Source organism: Brassica rapa, chromosome A04 (genome assembly GCF_000309985.2).
Source record: "Brassica rapa cultivar Chiifu-401-42 chromosome A04, CAAS_Brap_v3.01, whole genome shotgun sequence".
In the NCBI taxonomy this organism is placed as follows: Eukaryota; Viridiplantae; Streptophyta; class Magnoliopsida; order Brassicales; family Brassicaceae; genus Brassica; species Brassica rapa.
Window position 1 is genome coordinate 18,905,259 of NC_024798.2, and position 16,045 is coordinate 18,921,303.

Below are 16,045 nucleotides of genomic sequence, written 5' to 3' on the forward strand. Positions count from 1 at the left end.
AACAGATTTGATGTATTTTTTTATGAGTCTTGCTTTAAAATTATGACCATGAGGTTGACAAAGTTCTCAAGTTAAATATTTTTGTTTTACCTTGTCTCTTTCATTGTAGTGATATCACATTTTCTTTTCACCAAGACCATCTAGATAAATTGATAATTATTTATCTAATTAATAAAAAAATAGCTCATTTCTCAATATGAAACTAGCTGTTAAAAATATTCAGAATATAAACATAAATCTTAAATACTTTTATTGAATTTGAATCAGTGAATCATAATCATCTTTAGTTTGATAAATAAATAATCAAAACACAAAAGTATAAAATAAAGAAGAATCCGGAACCGACCGGATCAGCCGATAAGTTTATGAAAAAAAATATAAAATAAAGAAGAACCCAACTTAAAATTATTCCAAAACAGGTTTGTCGAAGAAGAGGAGCTTGTTTATTAATTTGTTTTTAATGTTTCTGATATAAATTACTATACTATTTGGGCCTAAAATAATGACGAAAGTGATTGTTGCAATCGAGATTATAAAACATGTTAATTCCATATTTAGATGAATTTTATTAGAGAAAAACTAACATTTTTCTATAGCATTCATCTATTTTAAAAGGTATTAGAACTTGACCCGCCCGACCGGACGGGTATTTGTTTTATGTTTTAGATTTTTGTTTATACTAAATTGTGTATTAGTAGTATTTAAACATAAATTTAGATTGAAAATTAATATTTGCAGGTTATAATTAAAATTAAAAATTAATAAATATTCTGATATAAATTTTAAATCTCCTATTTTTTCTAATTCCAAAATATTAGCATCCCTTAAAAAACAAATAAAATAAAATTACAAATACATATAATATATAAACATATTTAGAATTAATTTCTATTAAAATAAATTTGTTAAGGAAATATAATCTTGAGTTGTCGTTGTTTATTTCTGTAGCTTGTAATGAATTGCTCTTATTTATAGATAGGCCAAAAACATTGATTATTAAGATGTCTATCAAGTATACCTAGATTTTTTGAACTAAAGGATAAATTTTGGAAAAAAGTTGAGATTTAGGAAAGATAATAAGTTAGATATTATGTGATTTTGGAAGATCGATCTTAAAGTTAGTATATGTGTGGTTTCTGGTGTGATATTGAGTAATGGCTGTGATCTTAGGTTGGCGAAAACGGTTTATTTTCAAAATCTATGTATATTTTAGCAGATACTCTAAATATACCATATTCGAAAGACATTTATAAATTTTATACCAAAATTATTTGGTATGGCCGATTCAGTTTATTTTATCCAATCCCAGTTTAGTTTTTTATCCAATCCCGGTTTAGTTTAATAATTGGAAATTTTAAATTGTATAGTGTACGTATACCATTCGTAGGTCGAGAGATAAAGTAGAAGTGGGTCATTCTGTAGGGAAGAAGAAACAAACCAATACAAATTCAGGTTCGGTGCAAGGTGCAACAGAATGTTTTTAGAATCTTACTACAATTTAATAATATGTTTATCATGGATTGAATCGGTTTCAAAACTATGTCCTTAGAGTATGAATTAAATTAAATTAGAATTATCAATAATGGAGTGTACCGGTTTTAAACGTGATACACATATGAAATACAAAATGGAAATATATCACATAATACGGTCGGTTTAGTTACAAGTTATTTTATGATAAATAACGTCAATTTGTTTACGGTGATTTAGGAAAAAATTAAAAGGATAGATTTTTAAAGCCAGTGGCAATCAAATGTAATTATTTGGCAAAAATTAGGGGTAAATACTAATTGTACTTTAATTTTAATAGTTTAGATTTTCTATATATAGCATTTATATGAAATATCATTTCTCTTAATATATAAATGCTATATAAAATTTTCTTTTTTGTCATCAATTTTTAAATTCTCTAATTTTGAATATCCCACTATATAAAAACAACTAAATTGAAGCAATTTTAGACAAACCACATCAGCATAAATATTCAGAGCCAATTAAACTGCCATGTCACTGATAGAATCTCTTTTTTATTGTCTTCTTTTGCTTCCTCTTCCTTTCGATGAATAAATCTTCACCGGTTACAAATTATTTACTGCTTCTTCAATTTACTAACGCCATCAGATCGACACCTCTTTACCTTTCCTTACCCTCCCCATCCTCGCTATATACTAGTGGCTAGATTCAAGTCAGATATAATCCTCACAACCAATCCAGACACAATCACCAACCCACCAGGCAAAGCAAAAGACCAACCCCATCTGGAATCAAGCACGGAAGAAGCAACAATGGAACCAACAATCTTCCCAACATATGTATGAGAGTTCCAAACACCCATAATCAACCCACGCTTCTCCTTCCCACACCAGTTCGCAACCACAGAGACAACACAAGGCCACCCGATAGATTGAAACAACCCACAAACGATCTGAATAGTCATGTAAAACCCGAGAAGATGCACGTTCATCCAATACCCTAACCCGAAGACAACGGTGAGGATCCCACTTCCCATCATCCCAAACACGAGAAACAGCCTCAGATCGATCATATCTCCTAAATGCCCTGCGAAATACATACTGAGAGCGTAGGAAGATAGGAACGCTAGATCGAGCTCGCCGAGTCTCTGCATTCCTTCGGTTCCTTTGAACGGAGCCCATCTGTTGTCGATCGGAGAGTTTGATTGTTCGTTGACGGAATGTCCGAGGACGCTCTTGACGATGCTCGGAGGTTTGCGAGAAGCGTGGAACGAAGCGTAGGCTAGGAAGGTGATGATGAGGACGAGGATTTGGTGGAATGTGAAGGTTTTGTTTAAGCTTGGGAAGAGAGAAAACGCTGGAGGTAAGCCGCCGCCGCCGATCTTGGATTGCATCTTGAATCAATGGTGGAGCATTTCTTGATTCGGAATAAAAAAAAAAGAGTTGATCTTTGAGATTGTTTTTGCTTTATTTTCTCACGGTAGGTAATGGGTTGCTACCAGATTTCTTCAAGGCGAAGGACTCAGGGAGATTTTTTCAACTTATTATAAATAAATCATTTTGGTCAAAGGGTTGCGTAAAGTTGAAATCATTTTGGCTAGAAAAAACACGATAAAATAATTTGTGATATGGTCCACCAAACTCCAAAGCTATTGTATGCCAAAAATATTAAAAAAGTAGAAAAGAAGTGATGTACTACGTTGAAAATCTTATTTTATTGCAAGTTAAGAATAATAATATTGATAACTTTGTTACGGAGCACCGACAAACATCGCTTATTAGCAAAAAGATTTTGCAACAATAAATTTTCTCTTTTTTTGATAAAAATATAAAATTAAAATAATTTTATTTGTTACACTGCTTGGCCTATAAAAGCAGTCAGAATTTTTCTAAAGATATATTTACACACATTTTGGTGAATACCATAATCGTTATTTAAGAGGTGTATAATTTTGAATTTGTAACAAAAATAAAAAGCTACTTTTATATAAAAAATAAAAGACTACATTATATTTACTTTTTTCGTACATGTACTTCGAATTTGCAAGATTATTTAACCTATCTACACCAACAAAACCTTTTGATAAATAATGCAATGTCGATTTCGGTTAAGGCTAACTCATATAAAAGATAATAATGTCTAGATTCCCATATATTTCATATCTATATGTGAAATATCATTTTATGTTCATCATCATGTTCATCATCAGTGACATCATTAAAGCATACAAAAGTACTGAATTAAAAAAAACATATATATCTCTTGGTTTGGTTTTGTTTGATCCATGAAAGAATAAAACAGTTAAAATATTATTTGAGGCATTGGGAAGAAACAACAAAAGATGAGGTTGAATCCATCTAAGCCTCTTCGAAAATCTTTTGACCTTTTTTCGATACCAAAATAATCGAGATTATTGCGTACAGATCAAGTCTATATTTTTATTATATGTAGTCTAGCCAAACGATATATCTCACAGCCTCACATAATTGATTTTATCATAGGTGTGTGATAAATGATTCTTTGTGATTATGTCTCTTTGTTTGTTACTTACCATTCTCTGTGTTTTTTTCATTCATATTTTTTTATCTCAATTATCCTTTTAATTTTTTGTTTTATCATCATATTATATATTTGCTTTTATTTAAAGTACTACATAAATATTGAAGAAAATATTTTGAATACATTATTCATTACCATTTTCATAAGAAGAATTCAAAAATTAAAAAGATGGCCTACATAAAAGTTTACTAAAATTTATGCAAAAAACTATTCCAAATTAATTTATTTCTGTAATATATATAGTTAAATTAATCACAAAATAAAAATACTAAAATATATATTTCTAAAACAAATTTAAACATATCATGTTACAAAGTAATTAAAATAAAATTTTAATCGTAAAGATGTAATCCGCGCGTAGCCTTGCATGATTTAGTTGAAAACCCTAATTGGGAATGGTGTGAGTGTTGATCTTATTTCTGCTTTTTGTTAATTTCACATTAAAGAAATATGTATTTCTGACTTTAGTCGTCTGAAAAAGAAACTGGAAAACAAAAACAACTTAAGTTAGCGAGAAGCACTTTCCATTATTATCTCTCTTCCCCAACTCACAATAATAATACCATAGACGCCGGAGCCGTCGTCCCGATGTCATCTGCTACAACTCCCTCCACCACTTTCCCCGGCACAACCATCACTTCCAACTCCACATTCATCATCATCGATCCCCCTCCACCGTTCCCAGCACCTCCTCGGAGCATCGACTTCACTCCTATCAAACTAATCTTCGCCGTTCCCGCCTTAGTTTACTCCTATCAAACTAATCATTCAGAGGAGATCGGTAACGAATGCACCTTGTGTAAGTCGGTGCTCGCCGACGGCGAAGAGATCCGACAACTAAGCGCGTGTAAGCACGAGTTCCACGTGTCTTGTATCGAGGAGTGGCTCCAAACTCGTTCCAATTGTCCTAATTGCAGAGCAGACGTCCCCGTTAAACCGACTGAAGCCGACGCTAACGTTAACGGTAACGTTAACGTGAATCGCAGCGCTGGCGGAAACCGCCGAGTTTCAGCGACCAATAGAGATGACGATTGGCGTCAAGGTCTACCTGATGCTTCTAGTCTAGTTTGATTCATTTTTTATATTGTAATTTGTTTTTTTCGATTTCATGATTTTATATTTATTGGGACTGTAAACAAATTACGTTAAATCTTTTTAAAAAAAAGAGTTCCTTACTTCAATTGTTTTTGGTTGCTTCGTAACTCCGTAAGCAACAGTGTGTCTAAGAGCATCCGCAATGGTGAGTCCCATTGCGGAGTCCTTAGATAGATAAATATTAATTTTTTTTTGTTTTATTTTTGTTTGAATAGTTAAGGATCCGAATCGAAATAGTGAGTCCAATGGTGAGTCCCATTGCGGAGTCCTTAGGTATATAAATATTATTATTTTTTTAAATATAATTTTAGAAAGTAAAATTTAAATAAAACATGATTAAATAAAAACATGATTAAATATAAAGATTACACATAAAAGTTTATAAGATGTAACGGTAGTTAAACACACGGTCAAAGCAGAGGAAAAGACTTTAGTATTATTATTGACATTTTTATACTTAATGTAAATAGCTTTTATCAGTCAATCAGCCGAACACATGCAACGGGTTTCAAACCAAATCATTAGATGAAGCAAATAACATCTATAGCCTTTCAACTCTAGTATAAGTTCTTTTTTCTATAGTTAAAAATTAATTATCCTAACTGAAACGGTCTATGATTCTAAGATCTTTGTGTTTTAAGTTCTTAATCTGAAGATGTGTTTTGTCCAGGAAACTGAATGTTAACCAAAAATTGAATAAAATCGTATAATATTATTTTGCAAACTTGTTCTTTCTTTGTTGTCAAGATTTACATTATATATATTGGTTAAGTTTTACTAAACCAGCAGTTGTGTATTTGTGTTGGACATCCAGAAAAGATCAGTAACATTCAAAACCAAACTCAAAACATCATCTGCCCAATAACCTGTTGCCACCTGTCTTAAGGATCAAGTCCTTGAACCTCTTACGGACGGACTGATCCGATAAAATCCTTACATTATTTGCTTTTTATAATATAAATCTATTCAACTCAGCATATGGTGGCACGCTAAGGATCAGGGTTGGACTTCCGTTGCACTTGCTCTAAGATGTGACGTTGACTCTCGACAGCTCACAGAAACGCACTACAGCATGCTCATCCTACGGCGTATGAAGATCCCATGACAATTGTGCGGTTCATATTCTTCCACGAAAAACAATCGAACTTTCATCTCATTCCCGGCGATTTAAGCGCTAGGCGTTATCCCTTTAGTCCTTGTGGGTTTAACTTTAACACCTGCCGGAAACCATCCGGTGCTTCCTCCGGTTTAATACTGACTATGTTTAACGTCAAGTGGCGGGTGGCGCTTAGAGTTTTATGTTTCTACACATGTGTGGCCATGTGACATTGGTCTGTAATTTCCATTGCGAACGATCTAGTTTATCTCACGCCGCGAAACAATTATTTTATAGGACCCGGCCCACATAATATCTTCGAATTATTAAAAAAAAAAGAATCATATGAACTTTCTTCCGGATCCATTGTGCTTATACTTTGGAGGATCTATGAAATTATAGAAACCTTTGCAGAAATCATATCGAGAACTTTTATAAATTATTAATGTTGGGACTTTAAAATTTTATTAATTTATAGAAATATTAATTTTAAAAAGTTTTTTTTTTAGATTTGTTTCTATTTTTAAATATTTTTATTAATAAAATATTTGATTTTACCGTATATAAATTATTTATATTATAGAAAATTGACTTTCATATTATTTTATTATCTTATTTGGTGTATATTGTTATGTTTCACAAAATTGTTATGTGGTTTTCTATATAATTTTACTAAATATTATTAAAATATGTTAAAATATTAAAAAAAATAAAAGTATTTTCATTGTCAATATAAAACCAACAATATAATGTTTAGTTTGTATTTATATAAAATATATATAGAGATATATTATTAATTTATGATTTTAGTGGGACTATATATTTACATAAGAGTTTTAAAAATATTATTATCTTATTATTTTATCGATTTGTGTCTTATGTTGGCACCGACGAAATTTATTAATTTATAGAAATTATTAATCTCTCGAGTATTAATTGATAGAAGTTTTACTGTAATGATTTCCAACTTAATTTGTATCCTTCTTAATTGATATCTAGCAGATCCTTCTATTATATAAGAGAAATTGCATTAAATTTCTTTTCAATCTTATATTTAAATTAATCATCAGATATTAAAGAAATCTCATTCTCATAAATTAATTAGTGTTTTGTTAAATTGTATATCCATTTTGCCAATCTAGCAAAACTGACACATTTAAAGTTTATTATATGTGTTCTTTAATTAGAAAGCTTTTATCTTTTATCTACAATCTTAATTGTTTATTTTCTAACCTTTTAAAATTATTTAAAAACACACGTGTCATAATTTGATTCTAATAACTAAATTATATATATATGGTCTCTTAATGTAATATATATTGACAAATCTAAAAGTTAATGAAAAATAAATTTTAAAACCCAAAAATCACAGTAACATAATTGCTCTTATATTTTGTTTTTAAAACATAATTGCTATCAAAACTAATGTAATCTCTTCTAGAGATTTAGTTTCCATCTAGGCTTAAAACATAAGACATATCAATGTATGTTTTCTAATATAAATACTCACATGAGTTTAATAATGATCATCAGTTAACAACAACCGACCCTAGACTCTTTTCAGGACAATAACACCAAAACCCAAAACGAAATCTCAACACCATTCACGGTATGGAACTACCCCATGGCTTAATTAGAGATATCCTCGAGAAACTACCGGTGAAATCTCTGTTAAGATTCAAATCCGTGTCAACGCAATGGAAATCTACGATTGAATCTGCATATTTTAAGAAAAAACAGTTGTTATATAGTCAACTACAAGATCCAGATATCCTTATCACCAATCGCTGTGAAGGTGTAGATAAAGAACATGTAACAAGGATGTTCACGATAGGTTCGTCGGATTTGATCAAACTGCCTAATGTTTGCCCTGTGCCTATGCCAATTCCCTTGGAGAACAAAAAATCATCGATTTGTTATACCTATTCCGTTTGTGGTTGTGACGGTATGATATGCTATTACAATTACTTCACTTGTATATATCTAGTCAATCCTAATACTAGATGGTTACGAAGTGTTCCTCAAGCGGGGCATCAAGAAGCTGCTCTCAAGGTGATGAATAAAATACATGGAACCTGGACGGAAGATAACGATGGCATTTTATGTAATCTAGGATTTGGCAAAGACAAGTTCACAGGCAGATACAAATTGGTTTGGTTATATAATTCATTTGAGTTTACTCTAAGTAACACTACAGTTTGTGAAGTTTATGATTTTAATAACACCAACACTTGGAGGTATGTGACTGCTTCTCCTGTCCGTATTTTTGATGAACAAGCTCCAGTACACTTAGATGGATCACTTTACTGGTTCACTGATGAGTATATCACAGACACAAAAGTATTATCTTTCGATATCCATACAGAAAAATTTCACATGATCGCAGAAGCTCCATTTTTCGAAGTAGGTGAGAAGGAAATCATCATGTGCACTCTGAATAACCGTCTATGCGTCTCGCAGAAAGAGTGGCCAAAACAAGAGATTTGGTCACTAAATAATTCAGATATGACTTGGGAGAAAATATATTCGTTAGATCTACAAACTGATTATGATTGGTTTACGGATTATCTGCCACCACCATGCACTTATTCGCCAGACGTTGTTCCATGTGCCATTCCTGTCGCGGTTTTGAAGAACAAGAAGAAAACACTAGTGCTTTATTATCCTCGTGCGAAGAATCCGAATCTTTTAATGTACGATCCTGAATCAAGATCATATGATTTATGTTTCGTACGTGATTACATAGTACATTCTTGCGAGAGTTCATTTTCTTGTTTCCCAAGTTTGATGTCAATTGTATAAGAAAATGTTTACTTTTGCATATATTATAGTTTAGTATTAGAGACTAAATCTCCTACATCGGTAGTTGAAAAAATTCTTAAGTAATATATAATATAGATAAGCCAATCTATTTATTATCAGTTGGTTTTATGTTGAAAACTTATCTACTTTAAAATGGTATCAAATAATTCATACAGTTTAATTTGATCTAACATCGATCAGGTCCAAAGTGGTTCATCGATCCATGTCTAGATAATCCGAGATTGACGCTTAAAAAACTATCATCCCGAAGAAGCGTTTTAAAGATTAAGTCTCCAACACCGGTAGTTAGAAAAAATCATTAGTAATATATAAGATAGATGAGTCAATCAATTTATTACCAATTGTTTCTAGCTTGAAAGCTCATCTTTCTAACATAAAAAAAAATATACAAGAGAAAAATTAATGCACATTCCCAAAGAGAAAAAGGTTGTGAATCTCTCCTATCGTTCGCAATTCACCTACTGGTCATCCTCAACCTCGTAACACATACCTATCGCTTTGGTTTACACATTTCCATAGCTAATTGGAACTATCAAATCTCGATCACTTGCTTCTATATTGTACCGTCTCTAGTGCTCTGTTTTTTTTTCTTGGTATCAAGCTGCCTAATCCGAATCTTGTAATATACGATCTTGAATTAAGATCTTATGATGTATGTTTCGTAGAATTACATTTCAATGGAATGCATTTTCTTATTTCCCAAGTTTGATGTCAATTATATTTTAAAAATCATTAGTTTTGAGATATATTATAGTTTTGTGTCCTAGTTGTTTGATAATATTCAACTTATTTGCCTTGCAAAAGCCATGCTCTATTTTTTAATGCACAACCAAAATTTCCATGGGTATAAAACCTTCTTATCTTAAGAGTGTGATAGCCTCTCCCTTCATTTTGTGTGTGGATGAATGTCTTCCAACAGGGTCAACAAGCGTAGCTCTAACAAGACCGCTTCTCAAGTTATATCTCCCAAGAACGCTATTGATGTACGTACTACACTAACTTCCATTTGTCATCCGAAGGCTATTTTCAGACAGTTTTATGAAACAAGGATTATCAGAACACAACGGTTAACCATGACTTGCATTACACACACTGTGATCAGCTTCTCCAGCAGCGCGCCATGAATCTAACGGCAGAGAACTTTAGTTACATTGTCCAAAGCGGGGCGCCCTTTGCAAGGGAGTTTTGAGAGGATGATCTTATACTTGATAAGATCGACGTCTAGCAGCTGGGTCAAACCGATGGTGGATTGGAGTTGAAGACTAAGGAGTTTCTTAAGCCAACGGTGAGTTAGAAGAGGCTTGAGAAGCTCATGGTTAGTCTTCCTGATCTTGAGAGTTTCAGGGTTAAGCAATGTAAATAGTTCTTTGGTGTCTATTAACTCTTGATTATTGGTTTTATTTTTCCAATCCTTATTTTTTTTCATTAGTTTCTGTTCTGTAATGACATCTTCGAAATGTGTTTATCCTAATGTGAATGTCTTCTGTCCTACACAGTGCCAGTGACGTGCCGGCTCTTGCCGTTTGAACAAGGTACTTTTGCACAGAATCTTAAAAAAAAATTAGTTAGATCTTGGGTCTTTTTCTTAGATTTAGGGTCCTACAAATGATGTAAGAAAAGAATACAAATTAGAGTTAATTGATACTTGTTATAAGTTTATTACCAATCATCTTATGAGTTTGTGTTATTCTAATGTGAATGTAGTTCATGCTATCTATGCTAATATTTCATCTACGTATAACCGAATTATTAAAATGACTTAATTTACCAAATTAGTTTTGTTTCTGACACTAGCTGAATAAAATCTATCGAAGTCTGTGAGAGAATGTTTTAGCGTGGGTATAACTCTAGAACAAATTTATTGGGAAGTGAACCCAAGGCTCAAGCCTCAAACCTCAACGTTCAGGAGGAGATGGAGAGTAAGAGTCACGCGGTTCGAGGGAGATATATATTGCCATGCAGAACAAAAAAAAGGTAAAGCAGAGAGGGAACATGATGGACCGGTCACGATGCTTCGGCTGTCGTCCAACGACCAAAGCACCAATTTTACCCACTTTTCCTATTATCAATCTCTTTGATCTTCTTTTTCCGTTCTTAAATAATCCTACTAAATCATTTGTATGATCAACGATCCTATTATAATCATTATGTAACGCCTCGAAATTTGGTCTACATAATACTTTTGTCTCCTAAATTCACTCCATATATTCTACTCGGATCAATCTACACAGAAATCAACGTTATAATCACTCTTAACGAGAGATTATTCGATTCTTTAAATTGAATCAATCTATAAAAAAACACAATGTGGTCATTATTTTAAGGGACAAAGGGTTAACTTTACATATAATTATATAAACTTCATTCAGTTTATAACATCGTTGTCATGGATTCATAACAACAATTTTATGAGCATCCAAATTCAACGAGACTTAAGTTTATTAAATTGTTACAGTTGATTTTCTGTTCTATGGAAATCACCTGTCAAGAATATACTTTTATTTATTACATGGAAATGAAGTATTAGTCAAATAATCACGACTTATATAGACCATGCTGATAAATTGATAATGATCTATAAATCTCGCTCAGTCTATTTGTGTGGATCTATCAAGCGATGACCATCACGAGGTAGAAGATAAACCTTATGCACTAAGAAAATATACTTTTATATGTATGAAACTATTGATAAGAAATTTAAACCCTAACTAAAGCAAGAAAACAAAAAGAATCATGTCAGTCCTACCCCATATGGTACACAAACCCTAATAATTACATATATGACAACTATTTTATTATACCTCAATACAAAATATTATACACACATGCAGATATATATATAAAGGTTCGTCCACTTTAAGTTTTAGCCATCTTCATCCTCACACTCAATCTTCTCCTCTATCCCTTCATTCTCTTTGTTTTTTTTTCTTCTTCTCTTTGTTGTGATCCCTTACTAGATCTAGTTCTAATATCACCCACCAAGAAAAAGAGAAAAGAAAAAAAGGAATCTAGCTTTACTTTTAAGATTTTGAAGAATAAAATCAAAAGAGAGTATAACCATGGTTTTTTCCTCCATCCAAGCTTATCTTGATTCATCCAACTGGCAACAAGTAAGTGCTTTGGTATTCTATATATATATACAAACTTCTTTCAGAGTATACAAGACAATTATTATTTCTTAGCAATTGCAAGTTCTAATTTGGGAATCAAACCAATAATGATAAATCTTAATTCAAAGCAAGAAAAAGAAAAACTCAAACAAACAATCTTCCTGCTATGGAATAAGCATAATCTAATTTTAGAATCAACTCCAAAAAGGAGTACTAATCTTAGTTCAAAGCAAGAAAACTAAAAGATACAAATATTATTTTTGCTTAGCATGTTCTTGAATATTCTTGTTCACCTTTATCAATCTTTTCTTTCTAATTTGTTAAATTATTTTAGGCTCCTCCGAGCAATTATAACCAGAGCGGAGCAGGAGCCTCAGCAACCGGCGGTCATGATCCTGGTCCTCAGCTGCAGCCGCAATCTCAGCCGCAGTCTAACGGTAGCGGAAGCAGTGGCTCGATCCGCCCAGGATCGATGGTGGATAGAGCAAGACAAGCAAACGTAGCTATACCAGAAGCCGCACTGAAATGTCCAAGATGCGAATCCACCAACACTAAGTTCTGCTACTTCAACAACTACAGCCTCACTCAGCCACGTCACTTCTGCAAAACCTGCCGGAGATACTGGACACGTGGCGGTGCCCTCCGCAACGTCCCCGTCGGTGGTGGCTGTAGGAGAAACAGGCGAACTAAAAGCAGCAACAACAATAACAACAGCACCGTCACTAGCAACAACTCAAGCTTCTCCTCCGCGGCTTCAGGGAATGCATCAACCATCAGCGCGATTCTCTCCTCGAACTATGGAGGAAACCAAGAGAGTTTCTTGAGCCAGATTTTGTCTCCGGTGAGGCTAATGAATACTACTTATACTACAGATAACAGCATGAGCTTGTTGAACTCTGGAGGATTGAACCAAGACTTGAGGTCAATCCAAATGGGAAACTCTGGTGGCTCGCTTATGAGCTGTGTTGATGAGTGGAGATCGACGTCTCATCATCAGCAGCCGCAGATTTTGGGAGGTGGAAACTGTGAGGCTTATTCTAATACTAATCCATCTTCAAATGGCTTTTACCCTTTTGAATCACCGAGGATAACTTCTGCTTTAGCGTCGCAGTCTTCTTCGGTTAAAGTTGAAGATAATCCTTACAAATGGGTTAATGTCAATGGTAATTGCTCTTCCTGGACTGATCTTTCTACTTTCGGCTCTTCTCGTTGAGTTCAACAAAACGAAAAAGAAAAAGAAAAAATGGGTACTTATTGATGAAATACCCTAGTTACAACTTATTAGATGAACTTTGTCTTGTTTTACGTTTTTGTTTAGTTTATGTTGTTTATGACTTCCCTCTTTGTCGACCTATGGTTCTACGTACGTATCTTAAGTTGTTGGGTGTGTCTGAGACTGTACCTTTGTTCTTTTTGTCAACACTGTTTATTTGTTATCTTTGAGTTTGATACATCTGGTCTTAGTTTCTTAAATGGATCTATATCTGTCAAATTATTAAAATCATGATATGTTGAATGAGTTAACTTTATTTCTCACCAATTTGGTTTTTATTTTGTGTGTTGTTGATTATTAAACTATACTGTGATCAGTAATTTCACTTTACCAAGCGTAATTAGAAGCTAATTTGATTATATCTAAACAAATTTGCAAACTACATTGTTTTAACTGAAACTGCCAATAACAAAGCACTATTGGTCAAGGTTTCTTCTAAGTTTGTTCTCCTCTACACTCTCAACGTGGAATAAACTATAGAGTTGAAAGAAAGTAGACCAAAAGAATGTGAATGGAATTTGAATCTTGAACGAGCTAATATACTAACCTCCTATAATTATGATAAAGCTTGAACTCGCCAGTAACCGTGTCCTCACATTATTGCTATAGAGCTTGATCTCGCTAGTTAACCGTGTCTTGATATTTTTTTCTTAATGATTTTTAAGATTCTTATTAGAAAACTATTGACATTTTTCATAGACATGGTTTGTTTAATTTTAAAATTTAAAACAATATCTAATTATATAACTGAATTATATTAGAATATTAATATTTTTTTTAGAAACTTTGAAATTCTAAGCATTAGAGATGCCCTAATAATACTATGATTGATGTGTGTGCGCCTATATTGATATTTTCTAGAACCTTTGAAATTCTAAGCATTAGAGATGCTCTAATATTGTAATACTATGATTGATACGTGTGTGCGCCTTTGTTTAAAATTTTTTGTGTTTTGATTTGCTCTAAAATCTCTGTGTATTATATAAATCTATCACTTTAATGGATTTGAAAATGTTCAAACCGTAAAAACATTAGTCAGTCTTTTTTGTCAAAAAAACATTAGTCGATTTTAATTTATTGTACTCCTTCTGTTTCACAATGTAAATAATTTAGACTAAAAACACTAATATTAAAAAAATTGGTACTTTTTGAAAAATAATATTTAATTAATTAGTTCAACCAATTATAAAAAAATGTATTATTTGATTGATTATACTATATTCAATAAATGTAAAAGTTATCTAGATATTTGAAAACTATTTACATTTTGAAATAAAATATTTTTTTTTAAACTACTTACAATAAAAAATGGAGTGAGCAAGAGATTTTGATTTTAAATTATTTTATGTTCAAAAATCAAAACAATAATTAGATAATAATTTAATCTAGATAACTGAGATGACGGCTGAATTTTCTTAACTGTGAAACAAGGACAGAAGCAGAGAATCAATGTCGGGACGAGAATTTTAATCTTAAGACGTCAGTTTGACGCGCTTTGGAAAGCGTGTACACGGCTCACTAGGCGACATATTTGCTTTTATGTCAGTTTGTGTGGGACACGTCGTCCATTTTCACTGATAAGTGTTAGAACTCATTCTCAAGTCTCTACTGATTTGGTCATTAGTATTGTTTCTTCCGTAGTTCCATTCCACTGCTCCACTTATACTTACTAGTTACCTTTTAGTATAGTCGAGACTTATATTTACACAAAACATTCATTATCGAAAGAAAACATTCTTTATAGCGTTTTTTTTTCGGTTCCTAAAAAAGGGGGAGGATTGGTTCATAGTGAAAGAAAGGAATCTAAATTAGATGATTGTTCTGCTTTTGCAAGTACCAAGGCTGCTCACCAATATGGAATAAAGCACATTCAAACCTATAAAGCTAGGCCACAGAATAAAAAACCTGCCAATCTCCCATAATTTAGCTATTTTCATTATATAGTTACTAAACATAATCATCATCATCATAGTACTAAAAGTTTATGTTTCTATTCCTTATCATATTGACATCATAATTTGAATTAACTGAAGTGACCACTTACCAGTATTGTTGAAACATCGGTTACTTCAACTGCATATCAGATCACTCGAACTTGGAGTTCAGCTGCCCCCTCGTTACAAGTTGTCCATAATACAAAGCAATTTAATGGGAACGTAAAATTAAAACATCCAGTATAAAACTTGTAAGGCAGCTTACTATATATAAAGAATTAATTCCCAACATATGATTGTATAAAACATACAGTATATTCCCAAAATAAATGGTAGCATGTGGCTCAATATGTAGCCACATCAATGTATTGATTTCCGCGAAGGTCTAGGCATATATAAACGACGACCAGCATATTTGTGTACTTAGACCATTTTTAACGCAGAACCTTAAGAGGTTTTTAAAGATAAAAACTGATTTAATTAAATAAAAATTAAAACAATAGGCAATTACCGATCCTTAGTAAGGGATTTTGGTAACCGCTTTTAAAGGGGTTTTTCGAACACGTGTAAGCATAGGAAATTTTCTATTTTTTTTTCTCTCTGTTCTTTCTTTCTCGACTTCTCCTTTGGCGATTGAAACCGTCCTCTCTCGTCCTCACGGCATCTCCTCCGGCTTCTCTGG

The 16,045-nt window shown here is 32.6% G+C and overlaps 3 protein-coding genes across 3 annotated transcripts; 2 read left to right on the forward strand and 1 right to left on the reverse strand.

Annotated features, from left to right (window-relative positions):
- Window positions 1–2,161: 2,161 nt before the first annotated feature.
- Window positions 2,162–2,866, reverse strand: LOC103865991 (putative glycerol-3-phosphate transporter 5). The gene has a single exon (XM_009143863.3). The coding sequence runs from the start codon at window positions 2,864–2,866 to the stop codon at window positions 2,162–2,164; it is 705 nt and encodes a 234-aa protein (XP_009142111.2).
- Window positions 2,867–3,031: 165 nt separating this feature from the next.
- LOC103865609 (RING-H2 finger protein ATL33) lies at window positions 3,032–5,213 on the forward strand. Its single transcript, XM_033290117.1, has one exon. It carries the CDS (start codon window positions 4,621–4,623, stop codon window positions 5,101–5,103), a length of 483 nt encoding a protein of 160 aa, XP_033146008.1. The 5' UTR covers window positions 3,032–4,620; the 3' UTR covers window positions 5,104–5,213.
- A 6,645-nt stretch (window positions 5,214–11,858) lies between these two features.
- LOC103865610 (dof zinc finger protein DOF2.4) lies at window positions 11,859–13,657 on the forward strand. The gene is made up of 2 exons (XM_009143427.3): window positions 11,859–12,156; window positions 12,491–13,657. The coding sequence occupies exons 1-2, from the start codon at window positions 12,106–12,108 to the stop codon at window positions 13,367–13,369; spliced, it is 930 nt and encodes a 309-aa protein (XP_009141675.2). The 5' UTR covers window positions 11,859–12,105; the 3' UTR covers window positions 13,370–13,657.
- The last annotated feature ends 2,388 nt before the right edge of the window (window positions 13,658–16,045 follow it).

What these genes read in the sequence shown, in the direction of transcription:
- LOC103865991 (XM_009143863.3), bottom strand. Translation starts at nt 2,866, where the DNA reads ATGCAATCCAAGATCGGCGGCGGCGGCTTACCTCCAGCGTTTTCTCTC.
- LOC103865609 (XM_033290117.1), top strand. Translation starts at nt 4,621, where the DNA reads ATGTCATCTGCTACAACTCCCTCCACCACTTTCCCCGGCACAACCATC.
- LOC103865610 (XM_009143427.3), top strand. Translation starts at nt 12,106, where the DNA reads ATGGTTTTTTCCTCCATCCAAGCTTATCTTGATTCATCCAACTGGCAA. An exon ending in ATTCATCCAACTGGCAACAA is followed by an intron (nt 12,157 to 12,490) that starts GTAAGTGCTTTG and finishes AAATTATTTTAG; the next exon opens with GCTCCTCCGAGCAATTATAA.